Source organism: Zingiber officinale, chromosome 5B (assembly GCF_018446385.1).
Source record: "Zingiber officinale cultivar Zhangliang chromosome 5B, Zo_v1.1, whole genome shotgun sequence".
Taxonomy (NCBI): domain Eukaryota; kingdom Viridiplantae; phylum Streptophyta; class Magnoliopsida; order Zingiberales; family Zingiberaceae; genus Zingiber; species Zingiber officinale.
The window spans coordinates 74,562,585-74,582,334 of NC_055995.1; the positions used below are offsets into that span (position 1 = coordinate 74,562,585).

The 19,750-nt window shown below is 39.7% G+C and overlaps 1 protein-coding gene across 1 annotated transcript; it reads left to right on the plus strand.

Moving 5' to 3' along the window:
- Window positions 1-14,113: 14,113 nt before the first annotated feature.
- On the plus strand, window positions 14,114-16,745 carry LOC121987492 (granule-bound starch synthase 1, chloroplastic/amyloplastic-like). Its single transcript, XM_042541259.1, has 13 exons — window positions 14,114-14,350; window positions 14,423-14,503; window positions 14,567-14,665; window positions 14,736-14,825; window positions 14,901-14,964; window positions 15,030-15,130; window positions 15,198-15,307; window positions 15,374-15,617; window positions 15,686-15,862; window positions 15,947-16,138; window positions 16,227-16,313; window positions 16,390-16,518; window positions 16,604-16,745. Exons 1-13 carry the CDS (start codon window positions 14,126-14,128, stop codon window positions 16,736-16,738), a joined length of 1,734 nt encoding a protein of 577 aa, XP_042397193.1. The 5' UTR covers window positions 14,114-14,125; the 3' UTR covers window positions 16,739-16,745.
- The last annotated feature ends 3,005 nt before the right edge of the window (window positions 16,746-19,750 follow it).

Below are 19,750 nucleotides of genomic sequence, written 5' to 3' on the forward strand. Positions count from 1 at the left end.
GAGAAAGCCAAGTGGGTCAAAGGGATTGACCGAACACTTGGTGGAGAATTCTAGCAGGTCAAGAGTGACCGGATGCTAGGAATGATGAACCAACAGTCAAGGTTGACCGGATGTAGAAGCTCGAGGTTTAGGGTGGGAGTTTGGATCGATGGGGACCGATCCGATGATACATCTGGATAGCTGATCGGTCACGGGCCGATCGGTAACCATCCGATAGCCTCATGGGTTATCGATCGATCGGGAGACCGATCGGGAACGTCGGAGCTTAAGATCGGGAGGAAAGCTGATCGGTCTACGGACCGATCAGGAGGTTCCCTGATCGGTCCATGGACCGATCAGAAACAAAACAGAAGCGAAGGCTAGGGAATGGATCGGTCTGTGGACCGATCCACATGGAGCCTGATCGGTTCACAGACCGATCCAGGCACTAGCCGTTGCGACGCAACGGCTAGATTTCTTCTGTGTTTCTTCGCTTTCTTCGCACGTTATAAAAGGAGGGCTGCTGCTGCGAGCCTCACTTCTTCTTCCTTCTTCTTCTTCCTTGGATTGAAGCTTCTGCTTCTGTGCTCTGAGGTTCTGAGCTTTGTTGACGTGAGCTTCCAGTCGTCGATCAGCTGCTGCAGTTGGGTTGTGAAGTTGCTGTTTCACCGCCTCCGGTCGACAGAGAAGGCAAGCGAGTGTTGCATTCATATTGTTGTTTGTATTTGCTTCTTGCTTTCCTTGTACTCCTTTCTTGTTGTTACAAGTATTGTGGCGAGGTTTCTCCACCCACAAGGAGCATTTATTAGCCGGTTCTCCGGGGACTCATCCACCGACGGATTGATAGGCTTCGTCCACCTTACGGACACGCCGAGGAGTAGGAGTTTATCTCCGAACCTCGTTACATCGGTTTGTTTGAGGTTTGTCTTTTTTCCCTTTCGTTTCTGTATTTATTTTCCGCTGCGCTAACACGTTTTGTAGAAAGAAACGACGATTTGGGGTCGGCTATTCACACCCCCCTCTCTAGCCTCCGTACGAAGGATCCTAACACACTTTACTACCAAAAACCTAAATCAACCTAAATTAAGTATCTTACCTCAACTCACAGCCACTACACAGCTAGTGTGTTGCTGTCGGAAAGGAGTAGCTGCTGGAACTGGAGGAAATCACTTCAATCAGTCCTTGTCAGCGAAACGAAGCCGCACAGGAGAGATGAAGAACAGGGGTCGGGTCTGAGGTAATCGGTTGAAGGGATCTTGGGCAGAAACGCGAGAGGAAGCTTGACACTTGTTGGCTAGCTCTTGTAGCGGCCGACGGTGGAAGATATCCGGCTGCCGACGTTAGGACAGGGAGAAGTCGGCCAGCGCTAGGGCACAAGGATGGCGGCGCTGCTCAGGTCGAGAGATGGCAGCGACGTCGGCAGGGCGACACAGGTCAGCGAGCAGGAAACAAAGATGGCTCTATTTCCTTTCCGGCGAGCTTCTGGTGTCAGCGAGGAGAGGGTCGGCGGTGATCAAGGAAGAGAGGAAGCTTCGGTAAGGCGTCGATGGTAGGGCGTCGACGTTGCTCCGTGCAGCGGCGTCGATGCGACAAGAGATTGGGAGGAAAAATTAAGGCACGGGGAGAGATCGGGAAAAAAGAGGAGAGGGCAACGCGCCCCAAGCTAGGGCAGAGGGCGATTGACCGGCTGCCGACATTCTGGAGAAGAGAGGAAGAGAGGAGAAGCTTGGCATTGGCAGAGGAGAGGAAAAACGACACGGGTAAAGAAATAGGAACAGAGAAGAAAGACAAGGAAAAGAAAAATAAATAAGGAAATAAAATATTTCCTCGTTTAAATCGGGTAGCTTAAACAGATTTTCCCCTTGCTCAATAATTTATTCCCTTAACATACGTCATACGAGCTCCGATTAAATCTCAGAAAATTTCTAAAATTATTTAAAAATTCTATTAAAGACTATTTGCGTATTAAACCTTATTATTTAATTTTTATTTTGTTACTGTATTTTACATTCTCCCCCACTAATAAAAATTTGGTCCCCAAATTTCGTTATTTACCATCAGCCAGTACTAACAGTAGATAAGCAACATAAATGCTGAACGGAAATTAATCCACATATCTCAAGTAAAGAGATGGGGATATCGAGCTCGGATCGTATCCTCGAGCTCCCAAGTAGCCTCCTCGTTAGAATGATACTGCCATCCGACTTTAACCAGCCGGATAGTCTTGTTCCGCAACTGACGCTCTTTGTGGTCCAGAATCTGTATCGAAACATCCTTGTAGGTAACGTCAGACTAAATAGGAACTGATATATCTGACAGAATATGTGCTGTGTCGGGTATATATCTCCCCAGCATAGACACATGAAATCCATCATAAATGTTTGCCAGAGACGGTGGTAGCGCCAAACGGTAAGTTACCGCTCTAATCCTCTCCAAGATCTAGAAAGACCCAATGTATTGTGGAGCTAGTTTACTTCGGTGGACAAATCTCTTCACCCTTTTCGTGGGTGGGATGCTCAGAAATACATGATAGCCAGTAGAGAATCCAGGGGTCTCCATCTCCGATCAGCATAACTCTTCTGGCGATCCTGCGCCTCTGACATCTTTCGTCTGATAGTGCGGACCAATTCTACTTCTTGCTGAGCTCTCTGCGGTCCTAGCAGCTGGGCCTCCCCAACCTCCTCCTAGAGGGTGGGTGTCCGACAAGTTCTACCATACAACACTTCAAACGGTACCATTTGGATAACCGAATGATAGCTGTTGTTGTAGGTGAACTCTACTAATGGCAGGTGGTTCTCCCAGCTGCCTCCGAAATCCATAACGCAAGACCTCAGCAAGTCCTCTAATGTCTGGATGGTCCGCTCTGACTATCCATCCGTATGCGGATGGAATGCCGTACTGAAACAGAGTTGTGTGCCCAAGGCCTGTTGCAAACTCTGCCAGAACCGGGACGTGAACTGTGGATCTCTATCCGATATAATGCTCAAAGGAACGCCTTGTAACTTGATGATCTCTCGACCATACAGTTGCTAATCGATCCAGAGAATTGATCTTTCGAATCGCTAAGATGTATGTAGATTTTGTTAATCGGTCAATGATTACCCAAATTGCGGCATGACCTCATCGTGTCCGAGGCAATCCCACCACAAAATTCATAGTGATGTGCTCCCATTTCTACTCTGGAATAGGAATCCAGCAGGTTTTTGGTGCTCAGCCTTCACCTGCTGACAGACTAGACATCTAGCTACGAACTCCGCAATGTCTTTCTTCCTACCGTTCCACCAATAGGAACACCTCAAATCGTGATGCATGCGAGTTGCACCTGGGTGGATAGTAAATCTAGAGCGATGAGCCTCCTGAAGTAACTCCTCCATGACCGGATGATATTGGGGTACGCATAACCTGCCTCGGAAATAAATAATACCCTCGTCATCTCGTGTGAACTCGGTCTACTGTCCGGAAGCTATCTAGATGCCAATGGACTGTAGGCGCTGATCACCGGCCTGGGCCTCTCAGATCCTCGTCCTGATCGACGATTGGGCAACCATGGTAACAAGATTATCCTGCTCTGTCTATCCCTGCTCCTCAAGGCCCAACTCGGAGAAATCCTGAATCAAGTCAGTGACTAAAACTCGGTGGCAAGCTAAAGTCCCTCTGGACTTCCGGCTAAGCGCATTAGCAACCACGTTAGTTTTCCCTAGGTGGTAGCTAAGAGTAAAGTTACAATCCTTCAGGAACTCCATCCATCTCCTCTATCGGAGATTGAGTTCCTTCTGGGTGAAAAGATATTTGAGACTTATGATCCATGAAAACCTCAAATGTAATACTATACAGACGATGTCACCAAATTTTCAAAGCAAAGATAATGACAGCTAGCTCCAAATCATGTACTGGGTAGTTCTTCTCATGTTCCTTCAACTAACGAGAAGTATAGGAGACTACCCTGTCGTGCTGCATCAAAACAACGACCAAACCCTGTAGAGAAGCGTCAGTGTAGAATACGAATCCGTCCTCTCTTCAGGGCAAAACCAGATCTGGTACCGACACTAATCTCCGTTTCAGCTCCTGGAAGCTGGTCTCGCAGGCTTCTGACCACGTGAGCTTCACGCCTTCACTGATCAGGTGTGTCAGCGACATAGCAATGTGAGAGAAACCCTCAACGAACTGTCTATAATATCGAGGCAGACAAAGGAAGTTGCGAGTATCCTGTATAGACTATGACTACTCCAAACTAGTAACCAACTCTATCTCCTGTGGATCCATGGTATTCCCTACTGGTGACCATGTGTCCCAGAAATCTCACAGAAGACAATCCCAATACGCACTATTGAACTTCACATATAGATGTTCCCGTCGAAACATCTATAGAACTATGCGAAAATGATGTACGTGATTTACCTTGGATCAGAAATAGATCACAACATCGTCAACAAAGACAATGAAGACCGATCCAAACATCCTAGGAATACCAAAATCATCGAGTCCATGAAAACATTTAGGGCACTGCAAACCTAAATGGTAAAACCAAGAACTCATAATGTCCATACAATAAACATTCTCAACCAGAGATCCCCGATAACAAATTTGAAATTTGATCACTAACTACACATCACCAAAGAATAAATCATCGAATGTGAGAGCAACACTCCATCACAAGAAATACCACATATGTGAGAGCAACGCTCTATCACCAGTATTGTAACCTATATGGGAGTAGTGCTCCATTACAAGCAATCCACAATATGTGGGAGCAATGTTCCACCACAAACAATCCATAACATGTGGGAGCAACGCTCCACCACAACAATCCAAAATATGTGGGAGCAACGCTCCACCACAAATAATCCATAAGTGACCAAGATACCTAACTATCTACTAGAGAATGCACGTGATCACTCTACTACAGATCTTTGTGAGCAACCAAGGGTATAACAACATAGTAAGCACATCAAATCCATTGTTAACTCTCTCAACATCGTAGTGGGTTACCCACCAGTAGGAGAATTAATTGACAGGGTAATACAACCAATGACATAATGTAGACACTCAACATAGGTAGAATCATCATGATACTACCAATAATACACCTGACACACGTGCACAGATAACATAGATATGAACGACATGACCCTCCAATTAGTATACACCAAACAGATGTACACATACTACAACACAGATTAAATCGACAAGATATCTCCAACAATACAATCAGACACGTACACTTAAGCACATAATAGGTATAATCCACAAGAAATCTTCAATAACCCTAAGTGGACATGTATACACACACCCCCTACAAATGGACAGTCTAACATAGGACTCCTATAACACATACCAATCATATGTACACACAACATAGATATGTATAGTCAGCATATTTAACCCAATCAACCTGACATTCTTTATGCTACCTACTCTTTTGGGTTAGTGGTATACCTCAAAAATCAAACATAAATATCATGCAGGAATACAGCAATCATAGACAATCCAAGGTAAAACAGCCTAATCATCCAGTATTATCCATGCTCTAAGTTCAAAAGAACTAATAGAGGCCAAGAAAGAAAATACTCGTCATGATTCAATATTGCACGTCTGTGTCGTACCACCACAGAGTCTATATCTAATGGGGAAAGTTTATTATCATATATCTTTAGTGTAACAAACCAGTCATGTTCTCACACATATATTTTCTAGTGACCCACTCTCATCATGGGGTACTAGCGAGATGTAAAAATATATTACCATCCTACAAAAAGTGAATCACAACTGAAATCCAAGGTATCTCTTGATTTCCGAATCGATAATCAATAACTCTCCAAATAGTAGAGATGCAATCAATCCATGAGATATGAGTATAAGACTCTACTAATCCCAAGGTACATCGAGGATATCTAATTATCTCCGATCAGTCCATGAGTCAGGATCTCCCATGGAATAACCTTAGGCGAGTCGATTGATTATCGTCTTATAAACCATCATGCTACCAAAAGAGGTAGAGGATTACTCTCTCTCCAAACACCTCAAAGTAATCACCAAGTGATGGCTGGATCTCTAGTATCATCATTTGCTTCTTTCCCGTGGTACATGATCATGTAGAGGTTAAGCAACTATCTTCAACTTTCTCACGCCAACATAAATCATGTAACTGAATGTACTCTCCAAGTTATACACTCTAGTAATGTTTGTATCTCATAAGTGTTTTGCAGGTAGCTCTACACCTTTCCACATCAGTGGGGGTACCTAGCCGGTTGCACCTTTTAAGTCATCTAACCAGGTACAGACAGTCCATGGTCAAAGTCCCCATAAAATATGATATATTGATTCTCTATAGACTGACCAAGCCGACACTGAATATACAACTAATTCAATTTTTTCCACGTCGGTACAAGTCATGTACTCAAATGTGCTCAAAATACTTAACCCAATGATTCGAACTCCTAGAAATAGAGTATGACGGTCCCCTACTGATCGGACCAACAAAACTAAATCGGTCATCTACTAACTAATCCAATAAGAGTACATTAATCCTCCACAAGCAACTAATGTAAATCGATCCACGACTATCCAAATTGACAAGTATAAATCAGTCTTCTACTGATCGATCAAACAAGAGTAAATCAATCATCTACTGACGAAACTAACTAAGATAAATCGGTACTCTACTAGCGGTGTCAACATAAATATGCAGGTATTATCCACTATAAGCTAACAATAGCAGAGACTGATATGTGCCTCCAACTCCTAACCAACTAGTAGTAACAGAAGATAAAACTACTGGTGATATGATATGAAAAATTACCTGAGACTGTAATCCTTACTTTCTATTAAGGTCGACCATGATCAGTGGTTGACCCATCACATGTAATATATGCTACAAAAACTAGACAGATACTAACAAAAGTACTAACATATGCCACAACTATCATTGTCAATAATGCATATACTAACAGAATTGTATGATAACAATATACCAACATGCTTCCTATAGCTTGGAGATGTCCTGTTGCTGCCAGGTCCCAAAACCCGAAAAAGTCACATCGAGAAAATCAAAATACGAAATCCAAAACACAGGAAATAAGTCTCATAAATTTGTGACTTTGATACCAATAATTTGTCACGCCCCAGAGAAGTCTCAGTCAGAAGAAAAATCTGGCAGCATCTCTCCTGTATACGTAACAATTTGAATCATTTATACAACCACAAGTATACATCAGCCACACACGGCTGGAAAATATGGACAACCATGCAGTTATATATTAAACAACTCACACGGCTGTACTAAAAATACAACCACGCAGATATATATGTTAAACAACCCACACGACTATACTAAAAATATAGCGGAAAATGAAAGAAAACTCATACAAATAAAAATAATGCATAGACTGCTAGCCGGCTAGGCTTACACAACCACAACAAAACAAAGACAACTCCAGAACAAAATCGGAATATACAATGCTAAGTGCACTTAATACATAAAAAAAATAAAACACAAATGAAACCGATAACAGTATTCTGATGTGATGTGGGAACCGACAGACAGGATACTCCAAGCGACTTCACATACCTCTATCTAATATCTGAAATAAAAATATACCAACGGTATGAGTTCAACAACTCAGCGGATACCGGATAGATATGCATAATAAGTTATAACTAACAGTAATAATCATGCGGTACAGTTTCCTGAACAAAAGTAGGAAATGCAGACTGAAAAAGGTTGAAGAAATTGTACTCATCAGAATCTCCTATCCGGAAATAAGGGTCGTCAGACCAGATATAGAATATTACCTGTATGCATGTTACACATATGCAACTACCAAAATGCAACAAGCACAAACAATAAATACAATCCATGCATATGATGCAAAAATGACATGTGTCACCCCTGCCGCCAGTCAATCATCTCACACGCGATGGTGAGTCCGAGTGGGTAGGGTTATGACAATTATGCACTCTGCCATCACTACTCCTGAGTGACCGAGTGAACAGGATGCTGTAGGAGTACACCTATCCTCCTACCCTAAATAGAGTGGGGGAGCTCAATGCTCTCGTCTCCTTGAGACAGTCCAGACGAGGGATCCCTGCCCGCTACCACGTTGCTGTCAACACTACCCATGAGCGGACTAGCGGAGCCTGATAGAGCAAACTGCACATACTCTGCCTAATATACCACTAACTCATGAGTGGTTGTGTGTGCAGATCATGTAACTGGTGATGTGCTCAACGACAATGGAGCCGACAATCGCACAGCATGCAATCATGCAACATGGTGCATGACACTAAACATGTAGACACTGACAGTATACACCTCCATATAAAATGCACTATAAAGGAAATAAATCATACAATGATCTAGGAATCATAAATCTAATTACACAAATCAAATATGACAAATAACAGGTCTACTACACAGTAGGTCAATGTATGCCACTATTCTTAAGAACAGGAGTACACATGGCAATAATTAAGATGATATAAGCATGAATGTATGACAGATACGAATATAGGCATACTATAAGAATCAAATAGTGATATACCAAAATAAATGCAAACATAATCATTGCTACTAGCTATATACTATTATGCATATCTAAAATGACTATATCAAAGAGATAAGTTAGAAGTACCCGCCTCAAGAGAAGATCGTGACCAGAAATCCTACGTCGAGACGCTCTCTCGAATTAGAGTCCTACATAAATCAATATATATGTATATTTTATTTAGCTAAATTCATATGAATTAAATAGCTAAATAAAATCTCCAAAACTAGTTAGGGAAACCCCTAATCCATATGATCATTAACCCCAACTACATATAACTCATTGGTCAACTAGGGTTAGTTTCCTTAACCCTAGACAACCCACTATACAATTTTGATTTAAGTCTAAACCTAAATCAATTCTAGTGACAATTCATGCTTCACTTAACTACCAAAAACCTAAATCAACCTAAATTAAGTATCTTACCTCAACTCACAACCATTGAACAGCTAGTGTGTTGCTGCCGGAAAGGAGTAGCTGCTGGACCTGGAGGAAACCGCTTCAATCAGTCCTTGTCAGTGAAACGAAGCCACACAGGAGAGACGAAGAACAGGGGTCGGGTCTGAGGCAATCGGTTGAAGGGATCTTGGGCAGAAACGTGAGAGGAAGTTCGACACTTGCTAGCTAGCTCTTGTAGCGGCCAGCGGTGGAAGATATCAGCTGCCGACGCTAGGACAGGGAGAAGTCGGCCGACGCTAGGGCACAAGGACGGCGGCGCTGCTCAAGTCGAGAGACGGCAGCGGCGTCGGCAGGGCGACACAGGTCAACGAGTAGGAAACAAAGATGGCTCGATTTCCTTTCCAGCGACCTTCTAGTGTTCGCGAGGAGAGGGTCGGCAGTGATTGAGGAAGAGAGGAAGCTTCGGTGAGGCGTCGGCTGTAGGGCGTCGGCATTGCTCCATGCGACGACGTCAATGCGACAGTAGATCGGGAGGAAAAATTAAGGCATGGGGAGAGATCTGGAAAATAGAGGAGAGGGCAGCGCGACCCAAGCTAGGGCAGAGGGCGATTGACCGGCTGTCGACGTTCGGGAGAAGAGAGGAAGAGAGGAGAAGCTCGGCGTTGGCAGAAGAGAGTAAAAAGGGCATGGGTAAAGAAATAGGAACAGAGAAGAAAGAAAAATATATAAGGAAATAAAATATTTCCTCGTTTAAATTGGATAGCTTAAACAGGTTTTCCCATGACCCAATAATTTATCCCTTTAACATACGCCATACGAGCTCCGATTAAATTCCAAAAAATTTCTAAAAATTCTTAAAAAATTCGTTAAGACTATTTGCCTATTAAATCTTATTATTTAATTTTTATTTTGTTATCGTATTTTACATGGGCCATCGGATTTGTCCACTTAGTTTGGCTCGACTAGCCCACATGTTTTGATCAATCCTTTGGCATGCCTAGTAAGCTTGATTCATTTAGTATATTTGCTTCACTCAACTTGTTCCTCTTGTTTGGTTATTTTAGTTTGTCTAGCAAATTCTATTAATTTGTATCACTTAGTTTACTCGATCCATTTCGTTCCACTCGTATATCCAGTTTACCCAGTTTGTTCGACCTGTTTAGTTTACCCTCTTGACTAACCATGTTAGCTCAACCATGTTTGCTCGATTAGTTTATCCCATTTAGTCGATCTCTTATATTAGGCTGTACTAAGTTGATTTGACTTACCTATTTGCCAGCTCTATTCATTATACGGCTTTGATAGCCTGTGTGTCGCGCGTGGAAGCGCCTCTCATGTAGTGAGGCGCATCACGTCCGCACATCGACGATATGTCGTGGTCAAAATTTATTTATTTTATTTCCCTCTCTCATCAGATGTAATAATTCTTTTTTCCTTTTTCGATTGCACGTAAAATGATATTTATTTTTATAAACTAATATTAAGATGATGATGATTTCTATAAATATTGTGAAGATTTATAGAAATTATCATCACCTTATATGTAATTAAAGAGAAAAAAATTATTATACATAGATGAGAGATTAAAAAATTTAAATTTTTACCGTGTCATGTGCCTACATCAATTGTTGCCCGTGAAATCATTTCACGTAAAGGTGTGCAAACTATCATCTTTTTCTCTCTCTATATATTTGTTTAGAGTTTAGAGTTTAAAATTTAGGATTTAGATTATAATATTAAAGTTAAAAAAAATACACATGATGAGCCTGAAGTAAGTATATTAGGGTATCAAGATAGGCTTTAGGGTTAGAGTATAATATTAAGCAATATATATATATATATATATATATATATATATATATATATATATATATATATATATGGGTTACTGCATAAAGGGTGCATAAAGGGTGCGATATTACTATTTTCTAAAAATATAATTTAATTTAGTTTCACCGTATCTATTGAAAATAGTAATAAAGATGTATATTCTTAACGAAAAAGTGGAATACAAATTAAATTAAAATTCTTTCTTTTGTTTATCTTTATTCTATTTTCTATTTTATTTTACCCCAACAATTATCTAACTAGGAAACAAACTTTGAAAATTTAATGTAATTAAAAGATATATATACACGAATTTATTACGCTGTGAACCTTTGTTGTGGACTCATTCGAACCTAACTTAAGGTGCCTTTAATGCATCGGAGATGCATTTGTCAAATTTTTTATTATTTTTATGGTATTGAGGCGCATAAGATGAAGTACAGTATATATATTTCTGGTTTATTTTTTTAATTTCAGGGTTAAGCTAATTAGATTTTGTCTTTAGGATTTAGAAGTTGAGTTATAATGTTCAAGTTAAAAAAATTAAAATTAAAAAAAAAATTAGATGCTCATAGTTATATATTTAATGTGCCTAATAATATTTTTATTTTTTAGCTATGAGATTAAGCCAATTAAATTTTACCTCTAGGGTTTAAAGGTTGGGTTATGTGTTCAAACTAAAAAAATATAAAATTAAAAAAAATAAATACTCACAGGTATAATATATGTATTTATGGTTTAAGATTTAGAAAAATTTAAAAATAAAAAAAATTGAGACGTCTGGATTTGATTCAAACGTTGAGAATCCAAACGTCTCAACGCTGTTAAAAAAAATTTGCAAAGGCACCTCGAATACATTGAAGATCCTGGAGCACGCACAAATCCACAAGAAACGGTCCACTGTGTGTATTACATAGTAAAAGTAAAATAGAATAACGTTGTAGTATTGCAGAGTAACTAATACAACAATATTTGAAAATAAGAATCTTTGTTAGGATAAAATATCTGATGGATATTTTTTTAATTTTTTTTAAAAGGATATCAATTTATATAATTTAAGACGTTCTAAGATTTTACCCATTATATATATTATGGACAATGGACATTAGCCCATTAGTTCTTATATCTGGAATTACGACCCAAAAATCTCCTCAGGATGGTTTGAAATATTGTTATATGAGATTTTGAGATTGAAATTTATCTCTTCTGATTGACAAGGGTTCGGATAAACGAATCATTTTTTTTTACCGTATGGAATTAAGAAAGAAAAAATAGAAGAGTAATCTATGCTCTTTCTTTTTTCTTTCATTTCCCCCCTTTTTCTAGATTATTTTTTTCTTTAAATAACAATCTAATTACAAGGATTTAAAGTGGAACTTGAAAAAAAAGCTTTATTGGTGACAAATACATTTGCACCTTTATGTCGTTTAGAATACATTAATCTTTACTTCCACGTAAACTTAACATGTCATTCTCGCTATATAATCTAATCCAAAATCCTAAATAATTCCCCAAAATAACCGAGAAAAGACGTATAAGATCAATATGATTAAGTGCCCTAAATTTTTCTATAATTTTAGAACCATACACCAACTCCAAATTGTACTCTTCTTTTCTCTTTTTGTTCTTCCCCTCCTAAAATTAGCAAATGTCAAATGGCTACGAGAGAAAAAAAAATAAATACACTCCAAGCCATCAAATCGAATAATAGACACTAAATCACTTTCCTAAAAAAAAGACTCTTTATGTTTAATGTCCTTTTAAATGAAATTTTCAATTTTATAGATATGGGCAGGGTATCATTTCTGATATACAGATTGGATATCTTGCCAGCGTGACGGGTGCACTATTTCCCTGTGCTCAATTATTTTTTTTTATATATTTTTTTATCATAGTAATGCCTTGTCAGAATTAAAGAAATCACACATCTATCCATCTAATACAGTATACATGCATTGTCTCTCTTTTTTTGACACGTAATGTATTTGACACATTACTACACAATTATATCAATTATGATTTCATAATTATTACAATTATAATTATTTTTATGTTATAATAATTATAATTATCTTTCAATTATTTTTAAAGATGGTGTAACTATTACAATATAATATCAACTATATTGTAACAACTACAACATAGTAATTGTTACAATATTATAACAATTATTATACTAGTTACTATAATATGTAGCAGTTATTGTATAGTAACTGCTATACATTGTAGCAGTAATAATTTTATAGTAGCTGTTATATGTTATAGTGGCTACACAATATTTAAAATCAGTACCGTAGTGATTGTGACAATCATAGATAAGAGAAGAGAGAATTTTATTTTAATTTAAGATGAAAGAGAAAAAGTTATTACAATCAGATGAGAAAGATTAAAAAAAAATAGATTTTGATCATGTCAAATCGTCCATGTCGGTGTCACCCACAGTCGCTCGCCTATATATAAATATTTATTTATTTATTTTTTATTAAAAAAGCACCCCATCCTACTAAACCCTTGTAAAATAACCCATCTATCTTAAATACATTGTGTAATATTATTATATCATATCATACGCATTAAATTTTGAACTTGATTGACTAATTGTATAAATAGAATAAGTCTGTATTATAATAACTATGATTCCATAATTATTATTATATTTATAACATCTATAATTTCATAATTACTATAATGTGAATATTATTAAACGATGTGAGTTTGTACTAGTGAACTTGGGACTATAATTATTATAATATAAATATTAGATGAATTGATTAAATTTATAATATAATCGTTATAATTTTATATATGTTATAATATAAATATTATTGAATATGTCAGGCAATCCATTCCGGATTTAAATTAAAAAAATCGATGATCAAAAAATTAAAATCTATTGAATACAAGATCACTGTCTAATTTTAAAAGGAGAGGTGGAGTGGGAAAAACTGATGATTAAAAAAAGAGATATTTTGAGTAATATTTCCTTCAATAGGTCTAATTTGGTAATTTAATTAAAACGGGCAGTTTGCCGTCGCTGTCTTCGCCTTCCACCAAACGGCGGCGCCCCTCTCATCCTGGGTGGGGGCCAGGACGTGGTATCCACTAAAGAGCTACCACGTGCCCGAAGCGCCACCTATAAAGAGCGACCGAGGCGAGGAGACCACTCCACCATCCCCGCCCACACAAAGCTTCCTTCCATTGATCTGAAAGCAAAGAGAGGTACAATATCAATCAATTTCGATTGTTATTAGCATTTTCTCTTCATTTACGGTCGAATTATTCTTCGCGATTAGATCGAATTATTCTCCTTCCATGGAGTTTGATTTCTGCATCTAATAGTTCCACTGCATGCAGAGGTACGTAGTCGACGTCCATCCATGGCCGCCGCAGCAATGGCATTCCCTCTCTTCCAAGGATGCAGATCCCAGACCTCACGGCAGCTCACCAGGCCCGGACCTCCGGCCACCCAGTCCAAGCCGAGCTCGGTCGTCGTCCGCTGCGGAAAGGGGATGAACATCGTCTTCGTCGGCGCCGAGATGGCGCCCTGGAGCAAGACCGGAGGCCTCGGCGACGTCCTCGGAGGGCTCCCTCCGGCCATGGCCGTAACAACTTCTTCCTCCACTCGAAAGCCTAACGTTGTTCACGCTCTCAGTTCTCGATCTTTAATTGTTCAGGCAAACGGGCACAGAGTCATGACCATCGCTCCTCGCTACGATCAGTACTTCGACGGCTGGGACACAAGTGTTCTGGTCGATGTAAGTTCGTTACCGATCATGCTAGGAAAATTCTACTTTTGATCATCGCGCTGTTAAATACAGATACCAGTCGGCGACCAGATCGAAAGAGTTCGATTCTTCCATTGCTACAAAAGGGGAGTGGACAGAGTGTTCATCGATCACCCTCTGTTCCTCGCCAAGGTACTCGATCCTTCATCATCTTCCTTCTTCTTCCATGGTTCACGCTTCTGATGGTTCGCGCATGCTGAAGGTTTGGGGCCAAACCGGAGGCAAACTCTACGGTCCTTCTACCGGAACCGATTACGAAGACAACAAGCGACGATTCAGCCTCTTCTGCAAGGTGAGAGTGATCGATCCTGAAAGTTATAACTTGTTCTTCAGCAAATTCACGGATTAAGTATTTTTTTTTTTTCAGGCAGCTTTGTTAGCTCCAAAGCTCCTCCATCTCAACAATAGCAGATACTACTCTGGACCATATGGTAAACAGTTTTGTTTATGTTTGAATTTCCCGCGCTTTTTCTTATCGATGTGGTGTCGAAAATAGGGGAGGATGTTATTTTCGTTGCAAACGATTGGCACACTGGTCCTCTTCCTTGCTACTTGAAGAGCATGTATCAGTCTCAAGGGATGTACATGAATGCCAAGGTAAGAGTTTCGGTTTGTTCAGTCTCAGTTTGATTAATTGAGAGCAAAATTACTTCCAAATTTTCAGGTTGCTTTCTGCATTCACAACATTGTTTACCAAGGCCGGTTCGCCTTTTCGGATTTTGGAATGCTCAATCTACCCGAGAGATTCAAGTCTTCCTTCGACTTCATGGACGGGTATGCCTTGCTCTTGTAGTCAAACTGTTTTATCGAGTGTTCTTTTGATACATCGAGATGTTTCAGGCATAGCGAGCCGGTGAAAGGGAGGAAAACCAATTGGATGAAGGCTGGAATCATAGAATCCGACAAGGCAGTCACTGTGAGTCCATACTATGCGCAAGAGCTCGTTTCGGGGGTAGAAAGAGGAGTCGAATTGGACAACATTCTTCGCGCCAAAGGCATCGTCGGAATCGTGAACGGAATGGACACGAATGAGTGGAATCCGGCGACCGACAAATACATCACCGCGAATTATGATGCCACCACTGTGAGACCATTCTTCCAAACTTGTATCATTTATCACCTCAAAGATCACAGAACTCAACATCAATTCAGGCAATGGAAGCAAAGCCAGTGAACAAGGAGGCTCTACAAGCCGAAGTTGGATTGCCGGTCGATCGAAACATCCCTCTCATCGCCTTCTGTGGGAGATTAGAAGAGCAGAAAGGCTCAGACATTTTCGCGGCAGCAATTCCTGAATTCATCAATGAGAATGTCCAAGTGATAGTGCTTGTAAGATGCATCCAACCTGAACCTTTTTCGAAATCCATTTTTTGAAATTTATCGGTAAGTCTCCCTAATTCTTGTGACTCACAGGGAACCGGCAAGGGGAAGATGGAAAGAGAGCTAGCCGAACTCGAAGCCAAGTACCCGAACAAAGTGAGAGCACACATGAAGTTCAATGTTCCCTTGGCTCACTTAATCATGGCAGGAGCAGACCTTCTTGCTATCACCAGCAGATTTGAGCCCTGTGGCCTAATTCAGTTCCAAGGCATGAGATATGGAGTCGTATGTTCCTCCTCTTATTTGTTTACTTCCTCGATTATGATAGACGAGATCGAATTAGTTGAACTTAAATTTTGTTTCAATATTGCAGCCGTCTATATGTGCCTCTACCGGTGGACTAGTCGACACAGTTAGAGATGGAGTCACTGGGTTCCATATGGGTTGTTTCAGTGCCAATGTAACCTTTAATCTAACATTTTCTTTCCCCTCATGAATTCACATCACTCAATTCAGCAATTTGCTCCCATCTTCAGTGTGACTATGTTGATAAACGCGATATCCAAAGGGTCGTGGAAGCAGTGAAGAAGGCCCTTGCGGTCTACCGCACCGCTGAATTCAGGCAAATGATGCTGAATTGCATGAACCAAGAGCTTTCCTGGAAGGTGAGGAATATAACTAAATAAAGAGGTTCTCAATGATGTTAGTCGATCTATACAATGATGATAGTCGGTCGGTTGATTGTATTAGGGACCAGCGAAGAGGTGGGAGGAGATGTTGCTCAGCTTGGGAGCAAGTGGAAGTGAGCCTGGAATTGATGGAGAGGAAATAGCTCCTCTTGCAAAGGAAAATGTGGCTGCTCCTACAGAATTGGTGCAAGTCTAGTTTGTACTCTGTTTTGTGGCTCTGGTAACGTGTGAGGAAATAATACTATTTACTCAAAAGCTTGTGTGCAGCTGTTTGTAATCACAACTACAATTATGAATAAAAGCTACAATTTTAAGTTGTATCTAGTTGATTTGATTGTGCTAATTTACTTTTTTACCTAAATTATGGAACCCAACTGTAGCCTTGAATTAATCCCTCCTTTGTTAATTGTGAGGTTAATGCCAATGCCAAAGTTGTCATTTTTTCTTATCATCTATAACTTAGGCAAAAATCAAAGGGGGCGTCCTGTTTTATCGGAATAATTGAAGGGCACTCCTTTTTTTTTTTTTAATTAAAAAGGTGTCCCCACTCCACTGGTCTCTAGTTATCTTCCAGTACACTGTTCAACATAATTATCTGCTACCACTCAGTCCCATCAGTTAGTTATATGAATAAAACCACTCTGTGTTATAGCAGTTAAGATTTCGTCGCTGCCAAGATAGTTATAGCAGCTATAGCTACTACAATGTGAATGTTGTTGAATAAGATAAGTCTATGATATAGCAATTATAAAATCGTAGCTTCTATAATATTTTAACAGTTACAGTTTTGTAACTACTACAACGTAAATATTATCTAACAGGATAAGTTTGTATTGTAACAATTATAAAATCGTAGCTGCTACACTAATATAACAGTTGTGGATTCATAGATGCTATAATATAAATATTATTGAAGTGTTGAAATTTGTCTGATACTTATATTTTAATGTATATGATAAGAGATAATAATATCGAATAATGTATTTGAGGACAATCCTATCATTTCTGAGGTGCTCTTTTGATTAAAAATAAAAAAGGAACGTCATCGTTATATAAAAAAACTCTTTTTATTTTTGTTTTTTTTAGTTGTATCTAGCTCTTCGAATTGACTAATCCTGAGGGTGACTGGTCTGATCCCTCGAAAGTTTTTTATCGGCCACCAGAGTAAATCGGAAAATGCTCATAGAGGCCAATCTAGACGACCATCATTCTTAGGCCTGCTTCTCGTTAGAGGGCAAAAATTTCCTGTAGTGTGCCGCAGTTAAAATTCGAATCTTATATCCCTTAGTTATCCATTAGAGGGCTTAATCATTACACTATTACTTAAGGTTTCCCCTATAGATTTTGACATTGATGCGAAGTATCATTTCCCTAATCATTTGGTGGAATGATTTGATGATATGAAGAAGTTAATTTGATTAACAATGGTTAAAATAAGATTCTGCTAATGGTGATACCTAGGATTAGGATGTTGATCCTGCTATGAGATCCTCGAGGTTGACTCGCCGATGTGCTGGTAGGAAAGTTCAAAGATTGCCGCAAGAGACAAGTCAAAAGTTGATTTAGGAAGACGAACCGTAGCCTCTCCTTTTCTTTTTTCCCCCTTACTTTCACTAAGCGTTATCTTTTTATACCTTTTGGTGGATCCTTCGTCTTCCCCTATTTAATGATGTTGCATCTATTATAGAGGATCTTTATTTATTCTTCTTCCATGTATTTAATAAAGCCATAATACTTGCATAATTAATGAAACCACATTAAATAAGGGAGACTACCGTTTTGCTGCTTGTGACTGTTCCCCTTTCCTATGTACTCATGGACTAATAATAGGCATTTAATGTAGGTGATGCCAATTCACCGAGACATAATAAATAGTGCTAGAATGATATTTTCCCAAGTCAAAGGGGGTCTAGGTTCCCCGATCAGTGACTCAGCGGTATTAGATGTTAAAACAAGATATGAGATCAGTCATACCAGCGCCCCAAGGATATACCTTGTCCACTTGGGCAAATGTGAGTGTCATGTCTGTGCCTGATCAACTTGATTAACGCTCAATCGGGAGGGCCTATAGTTGATCGGTTAAAACAGGGGTTATATCTACTATGCATTGCCCTTGACTTTGACTACCGCATCATCCCTTATATTGACTTCTTGACGCCACATGACACCCTCTTTGGACAACCACATCACAAGCCTCCCCCTTTAGTCCAATCGAAGGAGATGTGAGTCCGACTAACTGGAGACATTGACTTAGTCAAAAACCTAATTATCCCTGACATGTGGAAAGAGAGAGAAAATCTTCTATATTTATTGAAGCACATACCGAGGGATTGTGCATTTATGAAGTGTGGTGCTCATTAATGAAACATGCCATGCTTGTAATCGATTTGCGACGTCAGAACCTCCTTGCCAATTGCTTTACAAGCGTTGTGTACTTGATTAAGGTTACAACATGTGATATGACAGACTAAGGTTTGATTTACGAATGAGAATAATGATTTGGGGAAGATTCCTCAATAGTTGTGCCCAATCAGACATGCCCAAATTAATCCCACCCACCTTTGAACCCTCAATCCTATAGTTACCGTCAAAGAATCGAAGGTATATTAGGTTTTTAGGGCATTATCTCCTCCCCTGTTGCGCTAGTATTTGGCTGCGACTCCGCGATTCTTTCTCTCCATCTTCCTCATTCCTATCTTTAATTCTCCGTGTAAGTCCTCCCCCTCCTCTCTTGATTTTCTAACTTCTGTTGCTTAGACTTCATTTAGTGCCTGTGACTTTCTGAAATTCCTAATGGCCTTTGCTTTGTGGTATGAGTCTACCCATTTGTCCCTGACTGGAAAGCTAAAAGGGGAACTTAGTCTAAGTTACGACATTTCCATTGATTATATACTCCGAATACCAAGAGGGAATCAAGTACCATCAATGCCTCATCCTGGTTTCACCACTTTCTTCCATGGCCAGGTCGAAAGTGGACTCCGCTTCCCGGTCCCTAAAATTTTCAGGGACGTTTGCACATACTTTGGCATCTCACTGCACCAATTAGTGCCAAATGCCATTAGGATCTTGTGCGGAGTTGCTATGATCTTTCGACTATATGACATTCCTCTAACCCTTACTTTTTTCCATTACTTTTTTCATCCAAAAAGGGTAAAATTAGGAGCCTTCCACTTTATGTCCTGAGCGAAGTGCAAGTTCCTGGACGGCA

Bases quoted from the DNA above. Each gene is read 5' to 3' on its own strand.
- LOC121987492 (XM_042541259.1), top strand. From the start codon at position 14,126: ATGGCCGCCGCAGCAATGGCATTCCCTCTCTTCCAAGGATGCAGATCC. The intron at 16,139-16,226 runs GTATGTTCCTCC...TCAATATTGCAG, and splicing joins AAGGCATGAGATATGGAGTC to CCGTCTATATGTGCCTCTAC. The intron at 16,519-16,603 runs GTGAGGAATATA...TGATTGTATTAG, and splicing joins ACCAAGAGCTTTCCTGGAAG to GGACCAGCGAAGAGGTGGGA.